The sequence below is a fragment of the Borostomias antarcticus genome (assembly GCF_949987555.1).
Source record: "Borostomias antarcticus genome assembly, chromosome: 7".
In the NCBI taxonomy this organism is placed as follows: Eukaryota; Metazoa; Chordata; class Actinopteri; order Stomiiformes; family Stomiidae; genus Borostomias; species Borostomias antarcticus.
In genome coordinates, this window is record NC_140240.1 from 29,673,559 (window position 1) to 29,700,887 (window position 27,329).

General features: G+C 48.0%; 3 protein-coding genes across 3 annotated transcripts; 2 read left to right on the forward strand and 1 right to left on the reverse strand.

The window, feature by feature from the left end:
* Positions 1-2,474: 2,474 nt before the first annotated feature.
* On the forward strand, positions 2,475-4,262 carry LOC311311176 (transcription factor JunB-like). Its single transcript, XM_084440837.1, has 2 exons — positions 2,475-2,634; positions 2,906-4,262. Exon 2 carries the CDS (start codon positions 2,952-2,954, stop codon positions 3,840-3,842), a length of 891 nt encoding a protein of 296 aa, XP_084296963.1. The 5' UTR covers positions 2,475-2,634; positions 2,906-2,951; the 3' UTR covers positions 3,843-4,262.
* A 996-nt stretch (positions 4,263-5,258) lies between these two features.
* Positions 5,259-11,942, reverse strand: prdx2 (peroxiredoxin 2). Its single transcript, XM_084440457.1, has 6 exons — positions 11,858-11,942; positions 10,738-10,858; positions 10,058-10,211; positions 7,710-7,832; positions 6,025-6,155; positions 5,259-5,747 (listed from the first exon to the last, which is right to left on the reverse strand). Exons 2-6 carry the CDS (start codon positions 10,838-10,840, stop codon positions 5,665-5,667), a joined length of 594 nt encoding a protein of 197 aa, XP_084296583.1. The 5' UTR covers positions 10,841-10,858; positions 11,858-11,942; the 3' UTR covers positions 5,259-5,664.
* Positions 11,943-13,813: 1,871 nt separating this feature from the next.
* Positions 13,814-21,238, forward strand: LOC311311102 (protein Wiz-like). Its single transcript, XM_084440743.1, has 10 exons — positions 13,814-13,884; positions 14,360-14,444; positions 14,644-15,192; positions 15,792-16,187; positions 16,522-16,974; positions 17,151-17,495; positions 18,536-18,753; positions 19,398-19,614; positions 19,701-19,866; positions 20,432-21,238. The coding sequence occupies exons 2-10, from the start codon at positions 14,432-14,434 to the stop codon at positions 20,637-20,639; spliced, it is 2,565 nt and encodes an 854-aa protein (XP_084296869.1). The 5' UTR covers positions 13,814-13,884; positions 14,360-14,431; the 3' UTR covers positions 20,640-21,238.
* The last annotated feature ends 6,091 nt before the right edge of the window (positions 21,239-27,329 follow it).

A 27,329-nucleotide genomic window follows, 5' to 3' on the forward strand; every position in this document is an offset into this window, starting at 1 on the left:
ATATGTATACATGTGTAGTTCTGTGAGTTGGTGTGCATGTATGAATGCATGCGAGAGACAATTATGACTATTTTGTACAGAAAAATCTAACGCAATCAAAATGTGTTGGGCAGATATAAAGGACATCTCTAAATCAGTCCAAAATGGGAGCCGATCAAGTCACTTAAAGTTCATTTAGTCACTAGAACTCAGGCAATATGAAGTAAAGACACTCAACCATTGTAATACGATTTCAACTTACTGCTGAGTAACTACAACGCAACCATTTATAATAATCAGTGATGTCAGAATCAGATAGTGATGAGGTCAGCAGACCGCTTCACATGTGAGAGCTGCACCTATCGATCTTTGAACAATCTGGACCTTGTGATGAGGTCAGCGAGTGACCCTCTCCGGGGGGATGACCTGACCACCGCTGGGTGACTTCTCCATCATTCTGCTCCTCTGAAGATGAGTCATAGCGGGGCTGGGAAAAGGCGGCTACGTATGAGGTCAACAGAGAAAAGGGAGTAGGTAGGGTGACCGCTAGCTGACGTGACCCGAACGCCCAACTGGACTACACTTCCCACGCCAACTGGACTACACTTCCCACGCCAACTGGAGAGGGAGTCTTGAGCGAAGTAGAGGAACAACAGAGTTGGTTGTGGGGAATCATTGATTATCATATTTATTTTTTTATTTAAACTGACATCGACTTTGCAAGATTAGGCTATAGTGAATTTTCTAATTAAGTTATTAAAACAATCAACGCACGTCGTGGTAGCATCACCGCGGGTCTTTCCCTCCTGCAATCACATTATTTCACAACAAACTAGTCTAGGCCTATCACAAAAAATCAGCTTAACCTACTCACATTACTTGACTTAGACCACATGACCTTACTACATCAAAATAGGTCTACATGTTCACATTTATAGCATATAAATGTGAACATGTCGCCGTGAAATGATTTCATGAAATGCAATAAGAATTTGATGAGATAAAAAATGATGTCGGAGCCAAACCGTAGTTGCCCAGACAGGCGGGTAGGCCTGTAGACCTGTCGATATGGGTAAAAGGTTGGACGTGGGAGAGGGGACGCGTGGGCGGAGGAGAGCGGTGATTCAGAGTGCATTAGCATACACAGGAGACAGAGACGCCTTTCTCCTCTACCAAAACAGGTGTGCTGAGGGACCTTGTCCAACACACTGCCTCGGGTAATGTTGTTTATTTATTTAACCTGCCATGGTTTCTATGGACACTTAATATAGGCCTACACCTCATCCCTGCTCTGGGCTATTACGCTGCGTCTGCGTCTCCGTGCAAAGCTAGGAGTCACTACTAAAGTAGGAATCCGAGGGAATGTGGGGAAAAAGGGACCAATTCAACCTTTTCACGTATCAGCGCGATGCTGACAGATTGTTATTTTTGTCCAGCGTGGGTTATTCTGGCCACATCGCGCTGTAGTGCCACTCTCCGCCTCTCCCCCTCTCCTCCTCTCCCCCTCTCTTCCTCTCCTCCTCTCCGCCTCTCCCCCTCTCCCCCTCTCCTCCTCTCCTCCTCTCCGCCTCTCCCCCACGCCCCCGCGCGTCTCCCCCACGCCCCCGCGCCTCTCCTCCTCTCCCCCTCTCCTCCTCTCCCCCTCTCCCCCTCTCCTCCTCTCCTCCTCTCCGCCTCTCCTCCACGCCCCCGCGCGTCTCCTCCACGCCCCCGCGCGTCTGGAGGAGAGGGAGTAGCGCGCGCGCCCGGAGGCGGTCTGGACGCGCTCCAACGTGGGATCGGCTTCCCGCTTTTCACAGAGGAACTGATGCACCGGGAGAACCATATATGGACTGGTATCAAGTTCGATTATATGACTCAGCCTGGCCTTATCAATAGGACGCCGGGTAAAGAAAAGGCGAAGACGGGTGTGTGGTTATTGTTCTGAGTTTTAGGGACACACTCAAATGAATGCACGGCAGGAACAGATAGCCTAACGTTATAGGCTCGATAGTGTTATGCCATTTTCTCCCTATCTTGAATCGATTGATTATGTCGGTAGGTCTATTGACATCCCTGGATATTCGTTAAGACAGTGAAAAGGCAGAAACATACCAAAAGACCTCATTAAACCATCATTCAGGGTTTATTGCATAACCTATCTGCGATAAGCAGGCCACACGGCATCCTGGGTAGGCCTATCCTATTCCACTCATAAGCAGTTGAAGTAGGCTAGCCAAGAAGAGCTTCTGGAAAAGTTTGATCTATAGACATAGCCTGTGGGTCTGTTTGACGCAGAGAATATAATGCAAATCCATACCGTGCTCTTAACTTTTCCTCTCTCGCTCCGCGCGACTGTTTACTATCACGGCAGTTCCTGGCAACGACGTCATCAGCGTCTAACCTCGCGGGGCGTGGAATAACGAGCCGACCAATCACCGGAGAGCAGCGTCTCGAGACCCGTATAAATACTCTGGAGCTCGTGGACAGGCAGAGCACACGCGAGTATTACTCAACAAGGAATGAACTTCACTCACTGCAGTGCGCAAAGAAATATCTAAGAAGAAATATCTATCTATCTATCCGAGAGACTGTGTGGAATCATACCTCGTCTAAGGATAGTCAACGGACACCACTGACAGAACTGTCAAGAAAATAACGACGTCTATTGCCTTGGTACAGTAGAGTTAATACTATTTTGGAAGTTTTTGCTCTGTTCTTTGCTAAGTTTGGGGCTTCAACATAATAGAAGTAGCCTACAAGCGGGACGTTTGGTGCTGACAAAAAAAAAGAAACGAGAGGGTTAGCCCTTTTTTTGGACACTGAAGACATCGCAGTGTCCAGCAATATTTGCAGCGACGTACATCTAAACTGTCTGCTTTTGAATAATGTCCACAATAATGGAACAGCCTTTCTATCATGACGACTCGTTTCTCTCTGCTTATAGTCATTCTGGCGCTGCCCTGCACGACTACAAACTCCTCAAGCAGAACATGAACTTGAACTTCGCCGAGTCATATCGGAACCAAAACATCAAATCTCAGCTGCGCGCGGAGAGCGAGTTCTATCCGGCCGGGAGCTCAAACTCGCTCAAACTCGCCTCTCCAGAACTGGAGCGACTGATTATCCAAAACAGCAACGGAGTCATCACTACCACACCGACTCCTGGCCAGTACTTCTACAGTAGGGGCATCACCGAGGAGCAAGAGGGCTTCGCAGACGGATTCGTTAAAGCGCTGGACGACCTCCACAAGATGAACCAGATGCCACCGCCAAACGTGTCCATCGGGACCGGACACATCGGGACCGGCGGGGTGTCCGCAGGTGCCTCCGTAGTCTTCGGCTCGTCCATGCAGCCGGAACCCCTTGAGTACACCACCCTAAACAGCTGCACCCCGAACACTAACTTGACATCTGCGTCCAGCTACCCCTCCGCCACCATCAGCTACCTGCCCCACCAGTACCAACACCACCCCGCCGCGGCTGCCCACGCGTCGCACCACTTCCAGCACTCGCTGCCCGGAGCAGGCCTCCACGCGCAGCGCTTCGGCGGGCTGAAAGAGGAGCCCCAGACCGTCCCTGACATGCTGAGCAGCGACGGGTCCCCACCGATGTCCCCGATCAACATGGAGAACCAGGAGCGCATCAAGGCCGAGCGCAAGAGGCTGAGGAACCGCCTGGCGGCGACCAAATGCCGGCGGCGCAAGCTGGAGCGCATCTCTCGGCTGGAGGATAAAGTGAAGATACTCAAAACCGACAACGCGGGTCTGTCGAGCACCGCGTCTCTCCTGCGGGAGCAGGTGGCGCAGCTCAAACAGAAAGTCATGACACATGTGAGCAGCGGCTGCCAACTCATGATCGCGCCCAAGATCAAGTCTTATTAAAGACCACGGACAATGAATGAACACTGGAACATATAGGGCGGACATTAGCCGATCGAGGAGCAAAAATGTACCTACTGCACTGGGACAGCAATCATAATCAATGATGTGTTGACAAACATTATGTGTTTTCATGTTGAAAATATGAGTTTTGTTGTCTTTGCATTGGGAGGGCGGGGGGAAATTGTTATGGTTTCCTTGGGGACATACTAAACCATAAGCACAATAAGACTGTAACACTCGGGACATTTTGAAATAAGTTGAAAAGTGTCATTATGTTGGCTTTGCCTGTTTACAATTTTAGTTTGACAACTGTCAACCGTGATACATTCCATTGTAAGTTATTTTGTTTGTCAGGTTGATCCTGATCATGTCTTTTTTACTTGTACAGTATATATATTTAAGTAAATACATTTAAATTTACATTCTATGTGCAGACTTTTTCTTTCTGCTTAATTTCAGCTTGATACAGTCTCGCCTACTGATATGCCAGCTTTAGAACTCTAACCCACTCGAGAAGCAGGAATGTTTATCAAAACATTCAATCGCCCACATTATTTCAAGCAATTCCCAGAATTAGACTACCAGCGAGTTTCTGCCGTGCTTTTAGAGCAGTGGGCCTCGACGTCGGCGACGTGCCCGCGTCGGGTTGTTTCCCCCCACTGACGTACGTACGTATGTCTATATAAGGCGTTTTACGTCACACTAGGAAAGGTTTCCCAGAACCCCCACCTACACTGCCCGGCAGACACGGTGCGTTTTGCCCTCGACTTCGCAATCGCCTGTTTAAAAGAACGGGCTTATCGATAGAGAAGTCTATTAAAGAAGCGGGACTTTCCCGTTACTCAAGTTCTCAAAACAACCAGCGAGAGAAGCAACGCGGAGATAAAAATACAGATTTCCAACAGGCTAAATATTGCCCTTTATGCTGATATGAGAGATGAAAGGGAAACTAGTGGGAGTCAACTCGTCTTATCTCAGAAAAAACATCAAGTAGCCAAACATGGAAAGCAAACCGTAACTGAACTCTTTGTCAGTTGGACACCCTGGCTTATCTGCACGTAGTCTGTGGTGTAGATAGTGAGTTTAGGTGGTTATAGGCTAAAGCAAGAATGATGAATACAGTAGCCACCTAACTACATCACTCAACTAAAAAAAGTTTGCCATTCATTATGAATATATCTCACCAGTGATCCACTTCACTACTGAGATAGGAGGGAATTGGAGGCCCTCGGCATTATAAGCATGTAGGCTACATAACACAAACATAGCTCAATCTTACACAACTCTTCTCATCCAACATACTGTTGCATCGGGCCTTTCAAAGATGACCAACTAGAATAAACAGTGCAATGGCCCCACCTAGTGGACAGAATTAAACCCAACAAATGACAAGGCACAAATCCTACCCAGTTACATTTGGTTTATTCGTCAACACGAAACATGGCCAACATGTTTAACATGTAAATCTTTATTTTTTTCCCACTGATGATATCATATGACCGTAGACTGATTCGGTTAAGAGATTGCGAGGTACAAAATATGCAATAGTTTTCTTAAACACTTGAGCAAAGTAGAGAACAAAAACTGGACAAAATATTTTCAGTGCTTCGGACTAGAGGTTTCCTCCACCAGTAGCTTATCATTCACACAGAAATAAAGAGCTGTAACACTGTGAAGTTTGTGTCTAAACAGTTGTTTTTTAGAACGGAAGTAAGTATGTTGTGTGCGGTTGGTTGGACGCCATGACTGCTGAATGGGAAGACTCCCACCTGAAGGTAAGTGCTAGGATGACATGTCAGGAGAGAGAGAGAGACCAGAGTTTTTACTGTTTGGAGAAGTACTCCTTGCTCTTATGGACGTCGGGGACGATGGTGTCACTTCCTGGTCTCCAGCCGGCCGGGCACACTGGACAGGAAGAGGAGGGACATTAGTCACTATCGCTTTATGTAAAAATCAGTGTATTCACAATGGTGGAAACATACAGGTGGCTTGAGTGGACCGGACTATTTTTTAAGTTGTCAGGTTATTTGAAAATCAGACCCAGGCAGACACATTGTTGTTTAGTGTCACCAACATGACAAATGTTTACCAGGCCACCTATTGGTTGAGCAGACCAAAAGATAAGACCCCCCCCCCCCCCCCCCCCCCAACGGTCATGGTCCGACCCCAACCCCCCACTCACCCTCCCCGAATTCGTCAGTGTGCTGGAAGGCCTGAACCAAGCGCAGGGTCTCGTCCACGGAGCGGCCCACTGGTAGGTCGTTGATGGTGATTTGCCTCAGGATGCCCTTGCTGTCGATGACGAACAGACCCCTGGAGCAGAGAGGACACAATGAGCTCGGAGGCATTTACCCAGGATGCACTGCGGCTAGGTCGTACGTGGATGTTTTGAAATGTAAAAGTGTGAATGCACAGTCGGTCAAATACATACATTTGAGTGACTATTTGTGTTCACATAAATAAAGTCATTCAAATGTGTGCATTTGACTGACTGTGCATTCACACTTTTACATGTTAAACATCGACGCACAACCTAGCTGGAAGGCGCGCACACGCACACACGCACACACACATGTAACACTTGTTTCAGGTTGGGACACTTCCGACAAGATCTCTCTCACGCTTTCAGCGCTGTTGTGACTGACCTGTCTCTCTCTCTCACTCTGTTCTGTTGTGACTGACCTGTCTCTCTCTCTCACTCTGTTCTGATGTGACTGACCTGTCTCTCTCTCTCACTCTCTGTTCTGATGTGACTGACCTGTCTCTCTCTCACTCTCTGTTCTGATGTGACTGACCTGTCTCTCTCTCACTCTCTGTTCTGTTGTGACTGACCTGTCTCTCTCACTCTCTGTTCTGATGTGACTGACCTGTCTCTCTCTCTCACTCTCTGTTCTGATGTGACTGACCTGTCTCTCTCTCACTCTCTGTTCTGATGTGACTGACCTGTCTCTCTCTCACTCTCTGTTCTGTTGTGACTGACCTGTCTCTCTCTCTCACTCTCTGTTCTGTTGTGACTGACCTGTCTCTCTCTCTCACTCTCTGTTCTGTTGTGACTGACCTGTCTCTCTCTCACTCTCTGTTCTGTTGTGACTGACCTGTCTCTCTCTCACTCTCTGTTCTGTTGTGACTGACCTGTCTCTCTCTGTGTTGTTGTGACTGACCTGTCTCTCTCTGCGCTGTTGTGACTGACCTGTCTCCCTCAGCTCTGTTGACTGACCTGTCTCTCTCAGTGCTGTTGACTGACCTGTCTCTCTCAGTGCTGTTGACTGACCTGTCTCTCTCAGTGCTGTTGACTGACCTGTCTCTCTCAGTGCTGTTGACTGACCTGTCTCTCTGTGCTGTTGTGACTGACCTGTCTCTCTCAGCGTTGTTGTGACTGACCTGTCTCTCAGCTCTGTTGACTGACCTGTCTCTCTCAGCTCTGTTGACTGACCTGTCTCTCTCAGTGCTGTTGTGACTGACCTGTCTCTCTCAGTGCTGTTGTGACTGACCCGTCTCTCTCAGCGTTGTTGTGACTGACCTGTCTCTCTCTGCGCTGTTGTGACTGACCTGTCTCTCTCAGTGCTGTTGTGACTGACCTGTCTCTCTCTCACTCTCTGTGCTGTTGTGACTGACCCGTCTCTCTCTGTGCTGTTGTGACTGACCTGTCTCTCTCTCACTCTCTGTGCTGTTGTGACTGACCTGTCTCTCTCTCTCTCTCTCTCAGTGCTGTTGTGACTGACCTGTCTCTCTCTGTGTTGTTGTGACTGACCGGTCTCTCTCTGTGCTGTTGTGACTGACCTGTCTCTCTCAGCGCTGTTGTGACTGACCTGTCTCTCTCAGCGCTGTTGTGACTGACCTGTCTCTCTCAGTGCTGTTGTGACTGACCTGTACGCGATGCCGTCGTCCTCCTTCAGCACGCCGTAGTCCTTGGCGAGGGACTTGGTGAGGTCGGCCAGCAGGGGGATGTTCATGGGGCCGAGGCCGCCCTGCTTCCTGGGCGTGTTGATCCTACGGGAGGAGAAGACAAGATGGCGTCTGTCAAAATGGACTCCGTGTTTGAGTGAAAATCTCAGCCGTGCGGCTGGTCCTTCCCCTCCCGGACCGGCGTGGGTGAGGCTTAATCGCTTTCGGACAGGCGTCGGACGCTTCCGCTCATCGATGCACAGATGTGGCTTGGTATCATGTGCGGCGTGCGAGTGTGGCGCCGAGGAACAAACCGCAGACCACGTCTTCCGGGTCTGTTTGAGTTATCAGACACCCAACGGAATGCGTGGCCTGACGGTTGTGGATGACGAAACGGTGACATGGCTCCTGGAGGTGTGGCCGGATATATAGCCCGGGTGACCCCCCTCACCCAGGCTCGGGGTGGTGAAAGGATAGACCCTCGGCCCCGAGTCTGGGGGGGGGGGGGGGACGCAACAACGTATCCACACAAAGAAGAAGCTGCTGTCTGTTACAGAGGGGGGTGCAGGTGAGAGGTGGCGATCGCCTCAGGGCAGTCAGAAGTCGGATAGTTTAACATGTGACATTCGAGAATCTCACTGGAGGAGGAAAGCAATTTCTACTTTTTATTATCACCCAGCCTCAAGAGCTGCTTGGTGCAGACTTCTAGAAGAAACTGCAGAGCTGAAAGAGGCTCGCTCAGAAAACTCCCCCAGTAAAGAGTAATGGTAAATGGACTGCACTTATATAGCGCTTTTCCACCTTAGCGGCACTCAAAGCGCTTTACAATGGCCTCTCATTCACCCATTCACACACATTCACACACCAATGGTGGTAGCTGTCATGCAAGGTGCTAACCTGCTCATTGGGAGCAATTTGGGGTTAGGTGTCTTGCTCAAGGACACTTCGACATGTGGACAGGATTGGGATTCGAATGACCCTTCGGTCATTAAACGACCCACTCTACCAACTGAGCTACAGCCGCCCCCTAATGAGCAGGTCAGACTGAATTTTGCTCCACAATGAAACGGGTTCTGCAAGGTGTCAAATTGATTGTATCTGATTGCTCACGAGTGTTGAGCAAGTTACTTAATAAAAGTAATCAAGTAAAGTCACCGATTACTTTCTCTAAATTGTAATTAGATTACTTTACAGTAAATGTGATCGGATTACTGAAAATTCAAATGTAATCCCTTACATTACAAGTTACTGGAAATAGTAAGATGATTACAGTAATCCGTTACTTTGTCAGTTACTCACAACACTGTTGCTGACTGCACAGTTCTGATCGGCTCAACAAGCCCAAAGCCTATAAGCCAGGCTTTGTGCAATGTAGTTCATATACAAGCAGAAATCAGAACCAAAAGTATTTCTTCCAAGGTAAGAAATGTACTTAAACAGAGACTAATGTTAACATATTTGGTTAACATTACATTATTAGGTGCAAGTGTAATTCCCAATGTCATTACCAATTCCCAATAAAATTACAGTTTATTTTTTCTGAAAGTTAACTAGGGATAATGTCATGCCCATGGGAATTCTGCATGGAAGCTAAATGTTGGCATCCAGACAGGGTGGCACAGCCAACGAATAGAGTGAGCAAGATGCTGACACTCCTGTCCAACATACCACATTGGGGGTGAGCGAAAGAATATCAAACGTTGTGGGGGGGGGGGGGGGGGTGACCTCTCCCTCTAAGAATGTTCCTATCCCGTTAAGAATGTTGGATTGAGTAAAGTAACTTATGGTCAGTGTTAACGGTCACATGTCATATCACCACTGTGCAGATCTGTAGGGCATCGGGAGATTAACTAAGTGTGGGCGTGACCAAAGAACCGTGTGTAAAAAAAAAACGTTTTCAACCAAAGAGCGTCTATGGCGGTTTCAGCCAAAGACCCGCTAAAACGATATCAACCAGAAGGTGGATGGATTAGGCCCTTTGCTTCTCTTGATGAAAACCAATACAAAGCAAACACTGTATCGCCATACTTGTGACATCTTCCCATTAATCTCACACAACTACAATATCAGGTATTTCCTTTACGGTAACATTAACGCAAGACATCCTCTATATTAAAATAAACCGAGTTGTTAGCTAATCTCCTATCGCCATACTTGTGACATCTTCCCATTAATCTCACAAACTAAAATATCAGGTATTTCCTTTACGGTAACATAGACATCCTTTACGGTAACATAGACGGTAACATAGACATACTCTATATTAAAATAAACCGAGTTGTTAGGTGATCTCCCGACCCCCTCTGGCTGGTCAGGGACTGCCCGCTCACCAGGCCAGGTGGCTGAAGTGAGAGTCGACGGACGCGCCGAGGACCTCGCAGCCTATCTTGCGGAACTCCTCCACCCTGTCGCTGAACGCCACGATCTCAGTGGGACAGACGAAGGTGAAGTCCAGGGGGTAGAAGAACAGCACCACATACTTCCCTGGAGAGAGAGAGAGAGGAGAGAGAGAGAGAGAGAGAGAGAGAGAGAGAGAGAGAGAGAGAGAGAGAGAGAGAGAGAGAGAGAGAGAGAGAGGAGAGAGGTGGTGTAGGAGAGGGCGTGGGAGAGAGGAGTGTAGGAGAGAGGGGTGTAGGAGAGAGTGAGAACGAGAGGGGTGTAGGAGAGGGGTTTAGGAGAAAGGGGTATAGGAGAGAGTGAGAACGAGAGAGGTGTAGGAGAGAGAAAGAGGGGTGTAGGAGAGAGGGGTGTAGGAGAAAGGTGTATAGGAGAGAGTGAGAACGAGAGGGGTGTAGGAGAGAGAAAGAGGGGTGTAGGAGAGAGAAAGAGGGGTGTAGGAGAGAGAACAAGGAGGAGGTCAAGTGTAATTCGCACATCACTAAATTGACGAGGATAACACAAAGCCTCAGAGGTTACAATCTGCTCTGTGGGTTATACTGGTCACCTTAAAGCACTCGGCTCGGTGCAAAGCAGAGCATCCGTCCACAAGATCACAACCAGCATCTCTCACCTTTGTAGTCAGACAGCTGGATGTCTTTGAACTGTCCGTCCACCACGGCAGTGGCCTTGAACTGGGGAGCAGGCTGACCGATCTTGGCGTTTCCAGAAGACATGGTGACGGTGGCGGTTCACTGGTGAAGACGAAGACTGCAGTCAATTACACACCCTGAATTACACACCCTCACGGCTTCGCACAAGAGATGTGGGCGGAGTGTCTAGGGCTCTAGGCAATCGCCTCAATTGATGACGTTGAAACTAGCCCTGATCAAGAAGTCTGCTAAAAGTCGAATTGAAGTTGACTAAATAAATCCTAGCTCTCGGTTTCAAACTCTTTGAGCACTACGACAAAAGCTGGTTCTGTGAGGCAAAGCAAGCCTGGTCACATGCAAGTCAGTTGTTCAGGGGGTGGGAGCAAGCTTTTCATAAGAGGATCCGAATAGATGTGCAATTCAAGCCTAGAAGACCTAATTTAAAATTCAAGCCTAGAAGACCTAATTTAAATTCTAGGTGACCCACAAAATCTGTGCACTATTCGTTTTTCAGTTCATATTATGCATCGTCTCATCCTTTGCACCTGCACGGCAGGAGGCAAATTAAGAGCTAATTGGGTATCCCCGTTTCATAACCTCTCTAAATTATGCAGGGATGACTTGGTGGCTAGTTGAAACGTTAGTCATATGCAGTTGTTTTCAAGCTAGCTGGCTTTCATTTTCTCTGTTGCGACCCTTTTTTGGTGTCTATTTGCACGCGCACATTAGAAGCATCGAACCTAGAATAACATGCTGAAATTTCACAAATATTTCGTCTAAATACACGGTCAATGCAATAACTTTTCACAGATTCACAGCATCAACTAGTTATTAAATGGTTGCCTCAATGCCCCAAAATCGCCCATAAACAACCTGCTCGAAAGGAACAAAGGACAGGCTAGAAAGAGGCCGCAAGTCAAGGGTCGGATGACCCAGTCTGGTACCAGCCGGTGAGCTAACGGGAGCTAGCCGTTAGCCGGTTTCTTTTGTTCGGTCCTGAACTGAACGCAAGTGAAGGCATTTGAGAAATGTAAAGCGTGCACGTCATAACAAAAAACGCAATGTGCAATAACAGATTCATTAAACAGAAAGTACACCTACGTTTCTTGTAGCAAGGACTAAAGTGAAGTTTGTAGATGGAGCAGGGGAATCCTCTCTGCACTGCAGGATAAAGTACTGCTGCGCGTGACGCGAGCAGAAGCAAGGCTGGACTACTGACGTCACGTAGCGCGTGCTTGTGTGAAACGTTGGTTGTAACTACGATTAACCTAATAGTGCTTTTAGCAAAATTTCACATTCACAAATCCAAATTTACTAACTCTAAACCCCTGTTCAAAATTCTAGAAAATGAAACCAAACAATACATAAAGACTATTTTTTCCTCCAATAATAAGAAGGCTACGAAGACAGTGCGTTTGTGCACCTACTTTGATTTGTTTGTGTGAAAGGCTTGATATATGTACCCTGGCTCTTGTATTATTTTTAAATTTGTTTTATTTCATTCTTTGTATTGATTGATTGTTGCTAATTTGTATTGTTTTGTACTGTACATTTTGTACTGTTTTGTACCTTGATTAATAAAGATTTATAAAAAATAAAATAAAAAGTTGGTTGTAACTACAGTACTTCTTCTTCCTCTTCTTCGTTTGGTTTTATGGTGGTTGGCAAACAAGTAGCTACAGTAGGCTACATCAAGACACGTATGGAGTTAGATTTGTGTCTTTATTCAGGGCAAGTAGTTGTCATCTTGGAAGTCCACCTGGTAACTATGGATTGAAAGTTTCAGATTGTTTCAGTCAGCTATTATAAATGTTTTGTCTCTTTATCCGAGTATGACACGGTTGTGTGACAGTGAATTGGGTCGTGGTGGAGCTAGTGGGCATTTGACAGGAACATACCTGTACGGTCTGGGAATATGTTGATAGAATTTTCATTGTATTGTTTTAAGACACCCATGATGTTTGAAATTACAATTTATAAAAGCAAAATACAAAAATGTCCTTGTTATTTTGAGCTTGGTGAACTAACAGATTATTTAAAACAAGATAAAATAAAGGCCCCGTTCAGTCTAAAAAAAACGGCAGCGGATAGGAAGAAGGTTACTAAACTTCCTTTCAAAATAAAAGTCGGAAGTAAATGTTCACATAAATATCTATATTTTTTTATTTGTTCATATCCAAATATTTTTTTAGGCTACTGACCGACTTGCCTTATTTAGGTTGATGTTTTGAGAATGGTAAAACAAAATACCCGTACATTAACTCATTTACCGGGCAGCACATAGCTCGGGAGTTAGAGCGGCCGGCTGGGAATCACAAGGTCCTCTTAGATTCCAGCTCCCAGCAGTGTGCCGGAGGGGCTTCAGAGAGACACTGAACCCCAAAACCGCTCACATGTGGCACGGTGGTGAAGCACCCAGCACTGTCGCCTGACAGCAAGAAGGTCTCTGGGGCTGTATGTTCTCCCCATGTTCGCAAGGGTTTCCTCCCAAAGAACCCAATACCAAAAACATCCAGAAGAACAGATGCTCTTCAGTTTTAGCCCTGTCACTGAGCACTTGGACTTGGTCCCTGGGCGACATGAACGATGGCTGCCCACTGCTCCTGGCTGCCCCTGACTGCCCCTGGCTGACCACTGCTCCTGGCTGCCCCTGACTGCCCCTGGCTGACCACTGCTCCTGGCTGCCCCTGACTGCCCCTGGCTGACCACTGCTCCTGGCTGCCCCTGACTGCCCCTGGCTGACCACTGCTCCTGGCTGCCCCTGACTGCCCCTGGCTGACCACTGCTCCTGGCTGCCCCTGACTGCTCCTGGCTGCCCCTGGAGGAGCACAGTTTGGATGGGAGAAAAATGCAGGGAACAATTTCCACCGGCGACCCCCCAAAGTTGCATGTGTGTGTATTGTGTGCTATGTCACCGCTCACTGTAATGTGTGTGTCACCTTGTGGCTGATTAAAGACCCTCCTGTAATTAATTAATTTCCTCTGGGTAGTTACACACGAGGGCCTTTATTGTGACAAGCATCAATGTCCTGAGCCGGAAGTACGTTTTCAGTTGTTTCTCGGTGGTATTGTGTTTCAAGGTAGACATATCAAGATTGGCACATAAAGAGGCGAATACTGTATATTTCGTGAGTTTAATACATCTCGTGTATTACATACATTCGTTGTACAGATAACTAGCCACTCCTGCCATATACAGTTTGGTTCAGTGAGCTACAGTGGGATGTATAAAGTGAGCACTAGGCCAATGCAGCCCGGAACCGTTAGCCTGCTAGCTAGCTAATTTCATACATTTGCTAGCTATCTTAACACTGTACTAGTTTCCTAGCAGGGAAAACGCAACACAAGTTATAGACAGGTGAACCTTTATGATCGGGTTAGGGTATGATATTTGAAAGATTAGAGTTAGGACAAATGAGCACATCTATGAATGGAGGGCAGTTTTAATACTTATCTAAAATGCATCGACCTCGTCTTGGCTGACCACAGCAGACTGGTCTGCAATGACAGAGGTTTTTAACCAGCTGACAGCTGCATAGGTCAGACTCTGCATTATCAGTGAAGCCTCGTTTCAATGTAGATGTATTTCCCTCTCATCTTTAGAGGGACAACAACAAACTTGAGGTCAGGTCCATCCTCAACACTGGAACCAAACCCAGCGAGATATCCCCAGTCATGGACTCAAAAGGTGGGAAGCCAACGGTGGTCTTGGAACAGAGATGTTTCTGAATGAAAAATACTTAAAGCATATGATCATCCTTTTGCATGAACTAGTCTAAATTATAAACAGTATATCATACGTTAACATTTGTCTGGTCTGGCCAGACTCCAGCTGTCTGTTACTGCTTATACAAAACATCACTTTTAAACTCCTTCTGCGTTCTCAGGTCCCGTCATGTGCGAGTTGTGCGGGACCTACTTTGAGTCGCGTCGCGGCCTCTCCAGCCACGCCCGTTTGCACCTCCGCCAGCTGGGCGTGAACTCGTCCGAGACCAGCGGCGCTCCCATCGAGCTCCTCTACCAGATCATCCAGGAGAGGGACGGCTCCTTCCCCGACAGTCTCCTCACGCCCCCGACCGCCGCCCCCGCCGCCGCCACCAGCAGCACCACCACCACCACCACCAAGAAAACAGCTCCGAAAGACAAGGGCTCCCCCCCCACCTCCAAAGTCGGGCCGAAGGTCGCGAAGACGCCGCCGAAAACGGCGTCCGTGGGTTCCCCCGCAGCCGTGTCTCGTAAGAGCTCCCCGGGGCCCTCCTCGCCGTCCGCCACGGGGGCCAAGTCCAGGCCGGGCTCCGCCTCCCCCTCCCCCTTCCTGCTCCCCTCTTCTCCCCTCAGGGCCCTCGAGGCCAAGGTCACTGGCGCCGCCAGAAAGTCCACTCCCCCCGCCAAGCCCCTCTGGGCGCCGCAGGAGACCGACGCCCCCCTCACCCTGGGTAGGTCGCGGCGCCGTCCGTGTTCTCGCGGTTCACCCCTGGTGATGATGTTTAATTTGTGTCTCAATATGTTGATTCACCTTATGTGCTCAATATTGCATCAGTGTGAATTTAGTGGGTGTACTATTGAATGTCTTTCATATCTAAAACACTTAAGCCTGTCAGAGGACATTCTTAAAGTCGCCCAGAAATGAAAAAAGCATTCTGTCCCATTTTGGTTCAGATAATTGGTCATAGTGTTCACCTATTCAACAATGCATGCCCAACTACTCTACTTTTGTTGTAATCTTATATCAAAGTATATAATTTCTTACTTCCTGGAAAACGGTAGGTCATGTGCAATTACGACACCAGGTACCTTAGATTTTAGGCCTCACGACATCCACCCTGTCAATCAAAACGTCAAGTACTCTGCAGCCTCAAGTGTTGAATATCCCGCCCGCTCGATAACGTTCCAATGAAATTCATCTAAACGTATGTCCCGCCCTTGCAGCCCGTTTCAGGTGGAAATACGTCAAAGTACGGAAGCAAGATGTTCTCCAACTTCCCTTTCTGTGTGACTTTAAAATGACCCCTCCCCCCCTCCGTCCATGCCACAGCTATGAACACCAGCGACGAGGTGCATGTGTGCCAGCTGTGCGGCGCCTGGTACGAGACGCGGAAGGGCCTCGCCAGCCACGCCCGCGCCCACCTGCGGCAGCTGGGCGTCACGGAGAACACGGAGACCAGAGGCGGGCCGATAGAGCTGCTCTACCAGCTCATGGATGCCGAGGACCTCAAGCCCATAGGCGGTGGCGTGAAGCGGGACGCCCCGAGCCTCAACTCGCCCTCCAAGCCCTCTGGGAAATGGTCGTCCGGCTCCTCGGCCTCGCCCGCCAGACACGGCGCCGCGGGTAAAGGAGCCCCCTCGTCCCCTCTCCAGCCGCCCAGCAAACGGCCCAAGCCCTCCGGGTTGGACGCGGGCCTGGCGCACGACTACAGGCTCGGCTCTGGCGGTGAGTTGATGGCGAAGGCGCCGTGTCGCTGTCTCACGCCGGACGGCATCGCGCGACTCGTTAGCTGTACGGCGTCGGGCACGGGTTTCCGAGTCCAAAAGTCCCAAATTTCGAACAGGAAATGTATGGTCATTCTTTCAAAATGGATCGGATCTTACATTCACGGCTGTTCGTTAATATCATATATCATGAATTATACCATTATTATATCATCATATTATATTATATCATCATTATATCATATCATTAATATCATATATCATGAATTTAACTGTGTTTCCTTGATTACCTCCAAAATAAGATTGATTCATTGATCTTCCTCTGGTCCCATTAGGAGCAGCAGTAGCATCACCAGCCAAGGTCTTCTTCACCTGCATCCTCTGTGGGGAGGAGTTTGAGAACCGCAAGGGTCTGGCCAGCCACTCCCGCTCGCACCTCCGTCAGCTGGGCGTCACCGACCAGCTGGGGAAGGCCTCCGCCATCGACACGGTCCAGCAGCTGGTCAGCAGCGGCGTCCTGCCGGCCGCGCAGCCCGTCGGCGCCAAAGCTAACGCCCCGGCTCCGAGCTCGGCCCCGAGCCCGGTCCGGTCCACCCAGTCACCGGTGGCTCCCGCTGTCCGCGGCCCCAGGGCCAAGAAAGGCTCCAGGCTGGCCGTGCCCAAGCCTGAGCCCGTGGAGCTCCAGGTGTCTGATATAGGGAGCCCGGGGTCGCCGGGGGGGTACAGCTCTGGCACCCCCTCCTCACAGCCAATCAGCACTCCCTCCTCTCAGCCAATCAAAACCTCAGGTGAGTCTCATTATTCGAAGTATCCAAACTGTGTGCATCACTCCATCCACCAGTTGATATCTAATTTAGAGGATCATTTATTATATGTGTTACCACAATTGAGCTCATCACCCCCAACTCTCTCTCTCTCTCTCTCTCTCTCTCTCTCTCTCTCTCTCCGCACGGTCGCTCCCCAGAATCGGGGTCGTCCATACCCATGATCCCGTGCGAGTTCTGCGGCCAGGTGTTCGACAGCCGCAAGGCACTGTCCTGCCACGCCCGCTCCCACCTGCGCCAGCTGGGCATCGCCTGGTCGCTCAACGAGTCGCCCATCGACATCCTCCGGGAGGTCATGCTGGAGGGCGTCGACCCCCGGGGCTCCGGCGCGGCCTGGGGCCAGCCCACGTGGGCCCCCCAGGGGCCGAAGAGGTCCCTAGACGGGCTCCCCCTGGACCGGCCTTCCCCCAAGACCTTCACCCCTCCCCTGGACTTCTCCCTCAAGGAGAGACGCTCTCCGGAGAAGAGCTCGACCTCTCAGCCTGGTAAGATACAGAGACATGTTGTGAAGCTCTGGTTGTTAGCAGGGATATTCGTGGTTTGTTTTACTAGTGGTTTCCGTTGTACAGTATCAGTGGAGTGTTGTATTAAGGGGAGACACATCAGTTGAATAGGATTTCATTTTTTCCTTTAAAGATATTCTCATTAATTTTTACCGGTTTAATCTTCACATCAAGAGAAATCTTTTTTGTATTACACTTTCTCTCTCAAAAAAAGTTTAGGTATGCAAATTAGGCAATAACTCATTAAATATGTGTAAATTAGCATATTTCGATCTCTACTATCTAAACAATGGATAAAGTCAGGCTTAAAGTTTTACTTTTGTTTTGACAATGTACTAAAAACTTAAATATTTACAGCTGGGTTTGTGAATACAAGCTTATTTTCAAAAGATATTCAAAAAAGACTGCTTTTGGCGTATTTTTAGACAGGAAATGCAACCTAAAATGAAAAGACAACAAAATATTCACAATTCCAGCTGTAAATATCTGCAGAATACATCTGAGAATCAGTATGTAAAGTTTAGTGAATGCACCTGCCCTGGAAGTTGAGATAGCAGGTCAGGTCAGGCACTGAAAAAACATAATTTTAAGAAATGCCTGATAAAGATAAGCATTATGAATACAGTTCATTTCACAGTTATAATAATTTGAAAAATAGAAGTTTTTAATCAAGTCTTGTCAATTCTAAGTCAATTTTCTGTTAATATAGTGATAGTATACATGTTAGAGTAGAAGAATATCGAAAAATCTGAAAATTGAAGTTGGGAAGAAAAAACACCATTTTAACTGTAGTTTTTCCCCTTTAAGCACAGAAAAGCTTGTCTGACCCACATAGACTGTGTTTACACTAACAATGGGATCTGAGCAAGAGCTTAAAACAACGCAATAGCAGATCAATATAACCCCTGAACATTTCCACTCATTTCTCCCATTGTATAACTACAGTCATCAATTGATGACCATTTATTATTGAGTTTGAGCTAATTGAAGTAATCAACCCCCCCCCCCCCGACGCTGAACAGTGGACGCGTCCTGCGAACTGTGCGGCTTCGACTTCGAGAACCGCAAGGCGCTGGCCAGCCACGCGCGTGCCCACCTGCGGCAGCTGGGGGTGATGGTGAGGGGCGAGGGGGTCAAGGGGTCCCCCGTCGAGGTCCTCAGCGAGTGGATCCAGAGGGAACCGGCCAAGGTGGCGGAGATCACCAGACGCTACCAAGTGGGAGACCTCTACATCAAGAAGGTGAGCTTTTCAGGCTGTTTGGAGGTTTTATTGTCGGTGTTTTTGACCAAGCAGGCCTTCGTCGGGTGTCCCCATATTAGACTGAATATCTAGGCCAGGCATTCCCAAACTGTGAGGCGGGCCTCCCCTGGGGGACCCCAAAGAAATTCAGGGGAGGCGCGGAGGGATGGTTGGGAAAAAAAGAAGGAAAAACATGTTTTTTATTTTTTAATTGTCTATGGTTTTTATGAATGAAACGTGATTTTAAAGGCCAGAAGATCAAAATAAATAATGGGAGAGATGTATACTTAATTTGTGGATAGTGCAGAGAGAGCCTCCCCCGCAGGCATGAATGTATTGTGCGAAAACGTCATAACGTTAACTAGCAACAGGTGCCACCGATCTAACTTAGCTGTGTAACGTTATGGGCTAGCTAACGCTGCCTTGCAAAATGGACAAATTTGGAGGGTTGGGGGGGCGCGGGTGTGTCACTGTTTTCAAAGGGGAGGCCCACATTGATGGAGTTTGGGAACCCATGATCTAGGCTAACCAGGATAGTGCAGTTTCAGTTAGACAGTATGGGTGAATGATATAGACGATGCTGTCCGTTTAAAGAATCATCTAAAGATTCACGCAAACACTTTTTTTGCTCTCTTCCTTTCCAGAGAATCGCCCCCTCTCCCTCTCTGTCTTCGGACTCCGATTTGGCGCCGACGGGATCCCAGAAGCCCCTGGGGCTGCAGCTGGGCCGCAGGGCAGGCCGAGAGGTGGCCGGGGTCGCCGGGGGGTCGTCCAGAGCGGGCCAGGGACGCTCGCACACGCCGGCGGGTCTCCAGCGCACACAGGCGGGTCACAGCGACCCCAACGTGCGCTCACCCAGAGGTGAGACAGGACACACACACACACACGTGTAATTAGTACCTCTGCTGTAGATTCTGAGTCTCACTACTACCTCTCTCTGCCTGCAGGTTTCGAACGGCATCCTTCTAAACACCACTCACACCTGGATGACGGAGAAGAAGACTCCAGTTCCCAGCAGCCCTCCCGGTCAGGAAACATTCCCGCCCTGCTGCCAAAGCCCCCTCCCACCCCTCTGGTCAAGCTGGTGGGCAAAGTCTACTCCCTCAAGTGCAGGTGAGTGTTTAGCTGGATGTGTGGATAGTGAGCTACTGCTATCTGAGGTCAGAGTCCGTTAAACTCACGAGGTTAACAACCTCCGTGATTTAGCCCTTTGCTTGTTTTCGAAAAAACATGTTATTGTCTGAAGATGCTTAGTCATTATGCGTAGGGCTGGGTTTAAAAAATCGATTCTGAATCATTTGATTCATGAATCCCAAAATCGATCTTTTATTTTATGAATAAATGAAGGAATGAATAGTTAATTCATTCATTAAATGATTCATTCATTCATTCATTTTTGAAAATCAGTATCGATACCCAGCCCTAATATTGATGTGTTGCATAAATTGGCAGTCATGTAATTAAGGTTACAGCTAAAAAAAACACAGGTTTTAGTAACACTAACCGAATCGATATTGAATCGAATCGAATCAAATCTAATTGAATCGTGATAATCGATTCTGAACCTTGTGAATCGGAATCAAATCGATTCTTGAAATTCGAGTTGATACCCAGCCCTAATTATGCGTATGCATTTCTCTCAATTTCTCGTTTTCACTCTCTCATCCCGTCTTGTCAGGTTCTGTGAGGAAGTGTTCCACGGGCCTCTCTCGGTCCAGGAGGACTGGATCCGACACCTCCAGAAGCACATCCTGGACCTGAGCTACAACAAGGCCTCCCCTCCGGCCACGCCCAGTCAGGACCACCCTCCTCTGGTCCCGGGCCTGGTGCCCTCCCCGCTCCCATCCACCTCGGCCCCGGTTCTCCTCGGACCCCTGGCTGTGTAGAACATGACCCTCCTGGGCACCTGGACTGGGCCATGACACCCCGTGTGTCTCTGTCTCCCGTAAAAGGCTTACTTTCAGGGTGTTTTCACATAATAAGTCCTTTTTAAAACGAACCAAACTCAGTTCCAAAAAAGTGGACCAACAGAAAATGGACTGTTCTTCTTGCGTTTACATTGTTTGTTCATTTGTCTAGTCTCGGACTTCTTAATTGCGCACAAGTTGAAGTAGGGTCTAGTCATAGCTGTAGTACCCTGTACGTGTGACTAGTATCTCAATAGCTCCTATAGAGGGCGCACTTGAGCCATTTTAGGACTGAAGGCCTCTGCTCACAAGAGTTCCCCTCTCTCTGCTCACAAGAGTAGGCTACCTTTACAGCAACACTACTACCCGAACTACTTACTAAAGTTCACTGTCGTCTAGCACTAGTAACATTTCTTACCTTACTGATATGTTGCACATTTAGAATATTGTTTTCATGCATTAGTGCATTTAATGGATTTATATTTCAATTGGTATTTCAATGAAATTAGGTAGTGGTTGCTAAACACATGGATTGTTGTATTGGCTGCTTCAAAGAAGCTTTGAGGAATTGTGAAATAAACCAGAACCAACCGTTTCGGATTCTGATCCTATTCAAAACATTTGAATTCACTTTTTTATGATTGTATGTTTATCTTGGTAATAACGCCTGTTCTCTTGACTGGTCTTGGAAATAAAGAGCTGTTGGCCTAATTTTCAACCAAAACACCATAACTGGCTTTGCAATTGAGTGTGTGAATTACAGTCTTGTATTCACATTTTGCCAAACCAAAATAGACGTAACATTATATTGAGAGAACAAACTGTCCTCATTATCAACAAAAGAAACACCTTAAAAATGTAGGCCTACACAATGTTGAATCCATCACCACACATTCTCAAAATGAATTAGGAATGGTTCTAGGAATGGAAAGAACATTTCCACCCCGACGATAATTCAAATTCATCTTATCGTAAAATCGTCTTCAGTTTTTCACGCCAAAACCTTCTTTGTCTTGGCTTAGTTACATGTTTTTGGACTGAGACCCTGGAGTGGACTGAAGGCTATGGGATGTCGAAACAACAGGACCTGTTTGACACGGTCACTTATGGTGCGTTCGTTTGTGGTCGGATGTGGCAAGTCGCAAGTGGCAAAATACCTACCTCCGACCTGTGTGCATTCGAGCTATATACCATTATATCACAGTTACCTAGTTATATCTATATACCATTATATCACAGTAACCTAGTTATATCTAGTGCATTCGAGCAACTGGGGGCTGAGAAACATATCCGAATTTGCGACGAGGAAGTGCGAGTTCATGAGGTGTTTTATTTAATCATTCCTAGTAGCAAGTCGCAAATTGCCACCCCCCAGTTATAAACGAACGCACCATTAATCCCGACGGCTGTATAAATGATGAGTGGCCGCGCTTCTTCCCCGACGCCACACTCCCTCCCCGACGCCTCACTCCCTCCCCGACGCCTCACTCCCTCCCCGACGCCACACTCCCTCCCCGACGCCTCACTCCCTCCCCGACGCCACACTCCCTCCCCGACGCCTCACTCCCTCCCCGACGCCACACTCCCTCCCCGACGCCACACTCCCTCCCCGACGCCTCACTCCCTCCCCGACGCCACACTCCCTCCCCGACGCCACACTCCCTCCCCGACGCCTCACTCCCTCCCCGACGCCACACTCCCTCCCCGACGCCACACTCCCTCCCCGACGCCTCACTCCCTCCCCGACGCCACACTCCCTCCCCGACGCCACACTCCCTCCCCGACGCCACACTCCCTCCCCGACGTCACACTCCCATCCCTCACGGTTTTATTGGGCAGAGCTACTGTTGATCATGGGTCTCGTCTCCCCGGAGAGACTCTGGAGGGAGAGAGCCATCACCTGCAGCGACAGGGTTTGGATCGAAGTAGCTTAGTCAGCAATCCACCCACACGAAAGGCCCTGGAATTGGCATTTTATTGTTTGAGGACATTGATTTAGATTTGGCCATCAAGCCTAGATTATAGATTTTGCATTCATATGGGGGAATTGATTTGCAGGTCGAAATGCATTAGAGAGTATTGGTTTTCTGTTTAGTGTCTCCCAATCAGACACTTAGGCCTACTATTTTCTTCATGGGGGTTAGGCCTAGGCTACATGTACATCTTATAATCGCCCATTCTATCCTCATATAATCGCCTATCCTCATTCCTCATACATACTGTAGGCAGTGGCGTAACTAGCAGAATTATATGTGTAGAGATGTGGTTTATATGAATATACTTTGTGTGCATGGGCCCGCGATGATTTAGGGCCCCGCCCCATTTCATTCATTACGGAGGCCAACTCAATCAATTACACTAAGGCCCGCCCCCCTTAGTTACTGTTGCTAAGTCCGACAAGCTTTCGATGGCCCTCCCACTCGCTAATTGCACTCCCTGGACAAATAGTGTCTAATTTTGGAAAAAACAAAAAACATTCAGACAGAAGCAGACAGAAGGGTCTACCATTAGCATTTGAAGGATATATCCAGGATGTCAAACTGACACGAAATAAAGATAGAAGCTAAAGACCACAGGTCAGAGCAGAAGTGGACCACCGCATCACCGGGCGACTCAGACAGAGGACACTACTACAGAGGACAAGCTGTTCGTGTAAAGATGGGTAGGTCCATTCACTATTAGCAAAAGCAGTAGGCCTATATAACGTTATATTCAGTAGCAAGTTAGCTGGTTAGGGCCTATAGACCAACAATGTTTAGGCTGTGTTTAGAATAGGTACCGTGTCAGACTCGTTGCAAATAAATATGCATATATGCTGAGCGCCGTCATCATGAAAGTAGCCTGGGCCTAGGCTATATGTTTATATATATATATATATATATATATATATATATATATATATATATATATATATAGGCTATATGGTACGCTGTCACTTTTATATATATATATATATATATATATATATATATATATATAGGCTATATGGTACGCTGTCACTTGGATGTTTTCATGTGTGTTTGGAAGTGATTCTATCGACATATTTTCATCTGTGGAAAGGTGTGCTAGCCTACTGTGTGTTATGGTGTTCCAACCTAGCCTACTATAGGGCCCGCTGGTGGTTCGTTACGCCACTGACTGTGGGCCTAAATGCTTCCACTCACAGTAACATTGACCAGATGCCGAATACACTGATGTGAAGTGACGAAAAAGAGAGAGAGAGAGAGAGACAGACGATGAGTCAGGGAGGGCGTTTGTGGACGCAGGCTTTAGTCGTGGTACAAGTGATGCTCAGTCTGTCTATTTCAAACGCTCGCTTCTGCAATCGATCTAGCACGCGTCCTGCCGCTCTCTCTCTCTCTTGCTCTCTCTCTTGCTCTCTCCCTCCATATCCGCCCTCCTTTCCCAGACGCCGAGGCCCTATCCGCTCTCCCAGGGGCCCTTTTCATACCGTCGTGATCCGGTCCTCTGAGTTCCCTTTTAAAGCCTGCTGATTCCATATTGCTGGAGCCTCCTACCGTGTTCCCTTAATGACGCTTCACCGTTGAGGGTTTGACAGATCCACTCAGGGAATGGAGCTGAGAGAGAGGGAGGGAGGGGGAGGGAGAGAGAGAGAGAGAGGGTGAGGGAGAGAGAGAGGGTGAGGGGGAGAGAGGGAACGAGAGAGTGAGTAAGAGGGAGCGAGAGAGAGAGAGAAGGAGAGAGAGAGAGAAGAGAGAGAGAGAGAAGGAGAGGGAGAGAGAGAGAGAGAGAGAGAGGCTCGTCAGTCTGAAGCAGCCGGTAAATTACTCACGTCTGTCCCTCTCTTGTCTGTCTGGATGCAGTCCCTAATGGAAATGGCCCCAGCTGATGGTTCCATCACTGTGTCTGAACAGGAGCGTCTTTCAATAGACTCCCATGAGTCCTCCCTGAAATGGCCGAGGCTTGTTTCTGAAGGCTATCCTGCATCATAGGAGTTGGATGTCCTACGTCATGAAGCCCGAGTCTGTGGCTTATTAGTGGCTTTATCTGACAGTCTACAGTATACAACTCTACCCCGCTAATGTGTCACATGTCTCTGTTCACTCCCAGCGAAGACACAGTGATCACGATGATGGGAAAGGACAAGTGTCTCATATGTGTGTGGCTATTTCTGGCAACCACAATCGAACATCAGTTGCCGATGATGATCATCCACTGAGTTCCGCTGGAGTTGTTTGAGCATCTGTTTAGAAACTACACTACACTACACTCCTCTATTGAGTTCTGACTGCCTCCTCCTTTACAAAGAAAAGGCAGCAATAGAAAGGGTTTAAAGTGGTTTAAGGTGTGTGTGTGTGTGTGTGTGTGTGTGTGTGTGTGTGTGTGTGCGTTGGAATATCTTGTGTAGGGTTGATTATCCCCCAACTCTTCTGGCTGTGACGCTGGATGTCAAATCCCTAAATCAGCTAAAATCACTAATATATATATATATATATATATATATTAGTATATCTTCTCAATTATTTATGCAATGTTTTGGGAGTTGGCAGCAGAAGCTGGCGTTTCTCACTTGGCTTGTGGCTCTGCAATCAGGACATAATATTCTCTCAGTACTCCGGTTGTTTCCATTTAGGGTTTTTCCGTCTGTGGAAGCTGCTATTTTGTATGTTTCCTTGACAGATTGACAGTAAAACGTCTGAAGGCGTCTGAGCAATGAGGCTGTAAATTACAGTAGCCTTGTTTCTTTTTCTCGTTGGCCTTTCAGATACGTTACGTAACAAACAAAGATGAATGCTGGCTAAATAGAGCCAGAAGAAAGCCCAGCTGAACAGGACCCTCTCATTTTGTCTGAGAATAGACTCGTTTTTTCACCTATATTTAACCAAGGATGGTCTGAGTTGCGAGAGAGGAGATACCTGCATGATACCAACGAGAGGGAGATACCTACATGGACACACACACACACACACACACACACATACACACACACACACACACACACACACACAACGCTTCCAAAATACTTCCCAGCTGGCAGAGTATTAGATGTTAAGTGGCTCTCTCAAGGCTCAAGGGCATAACATCGGTGACTAATCATGTTGGCTCGTGGTCACCAGCGACTGTCTAGCTGCCAGATCCTTGTTAGACCAGAAACAAGCAGAAAGAACAAGCAGAAACAAACTAGAAGTTCAATATCTCCTGGTACTCTAGGAAGAGATCAACATTATTTGTCCATGCCCATCAATAAAGGCTATCTTATCGTATCGTAGCATGTGGTGGCAGCTGTCTGTTTCGGTAATTCTTTTAGCTATCAATTGAGTATGTCGGCATGGAAACATCAGCGTGTGTACTCCGTCAACATCTGCATACTCTACACCCTACTAGAAGATGGTATCCATTAAATCTATTCATAGAATTATAAGTTATGATCCTGGTCAAATACAACACAACTCCTGGGGAGTGGAGGCCACACCTTGTTTATGAGGTCGGAGCCCTTTTCCTGGTCCACCAGCGGTGTCCTAAAGGATATGAGGTCTCATGTTGCTTGTGCTCGCTGATGGCTCTCCCTGCTGTAGCTGGGGTCTGCTGACACCTGACACCAGCCTTCCCAGGAGGCCATGCTGCTGATGTCGTAAAACTTTCTCTGCGGCCAGTCAGGTGACCTTGATGGCGGGCGGGGGGTGGGGGGGTGGGGTCTTCTTATTTGACCTCCCATGGCTCAGGGTCAAGGTTCCTACCTAGCATAAATCTAGGGTCAGTCGTACTGTTTGATCTTAAGGATAAATAAATAAACTATAAAAGAATGCTTTTCTTGGCCCCAGACGATGCAACTATGTCTGTTCCAGTGTTTTAGCTATAAATTGAGCTACACGACAGCCTTATGAAATAGGAACACTTGAGGAATTTGGAGTCAACCGCTCCCAACCGCTGCCGCTTCCACCGACCCGATACCCCGACAGGGTCTCGCACGCTCCCTTGTGATTGATGGTGCTGTGGCTTTGAATCTCCCCGCAAGCCTGTTTGTCTGTCCCCCATCTGTTCTTTGTCTCAGTGTGTGTGTGTGTGTTGTGTGTGTGTGTGTCTGTCGCCATAAGCTGCATGTCAGCATACCAAGGTACATAACGTCTGTGGGTGCTTGCACGTTTCAGTGTGTGTGTGTCAGCGGCGGTCCAGACGGGGTCGGGCAGGCCAGCGCCGGACCCAGGGCGGCGCTCCTCGTCACGGCCAGATAGCGTGCGAGCCGAGGCCGAAGGAGCACGCCACCGCCAGGTCGGCCACGCAGCAAGGACGGAGGATCGAGGCAGAAGGATATTATCGAGCCCTAATCAGGCTCTACTTATTGCAGTGAAAGTGAAAGTAGTATTATGCAACCCCAAGCAGGGCCGTGAGTGTCACCTCATTCCAGGAAGAAGCAGAGATTGGAATGTGGCTTGTGCTCACGACTTGAGGGAGATGGGGTAGATTGGGTAGCCTATTTCCACAGAATAATGGCTTTAAGTTTTAACAGAGCACTTTTTTTGTCAGGGATAAAATACGTTGTTTGCTTGTCGGTGGTTGATGTTTTTCTCAGTTTTCTCAATTTCCACGTCTCGGTTTTTGACCTTTTCGTGGAATGTTGTGCCGATCAACATTGAACAAATATTCCTGCATGTGATCTGGTATTTGTGACAAGGCGGGTTTGTGGCAGAATTTGCTTTATTCACACAG

Bases quoted from the DNA above. Each gene is read 5' to 3' on its own strand.
- LOC311311176 (XM_084440837.1), top strand. From the start codon at position 2,952: ATGAACTTGAACTTCGCCGAGTCATATCGGAACCAAAACATCAAATCT.
- LOC311311102 (XM_084440743.1), top strand. The intron at 18,754-19,397 runs GTGAGCTTTTCA...CTTCCTTTCCAG, and splicing joins GAGACCTCTACATCAAGAAG to AGAATCGCCCCCTCTCCCTC. The intron at 19,615-19,700 runs GTGAGACAGGAC...CTCTGCCTGCAG, and splicing joins CAACGTGCGCTCACCCAGAG to GTTTCGAACGGCATCCTTCT.
- prdx2 (XM_084440457.1), bottom strand. From the start codon at position 10,840: ATGTCTTCTGGAAACGCCAAGATCGGTCAGCCTGCTCCCCAGTTCAAG. The intron at 10,212-10,737 runs GTGAGAGATGCT...CTCTCTCTCCAG, and splicing joins CCAGCTGTCTGACTACAAAG to GGAAGTATGTGGTGCTGTTC. The intron at 5,748-6,024 runs GTGAGTGGGGGG...CTTCCTGTCCAG, and splicing joins CACTGACGAATTCGGGGAGG to TGTGCCCGGCCGGCTGGAGA.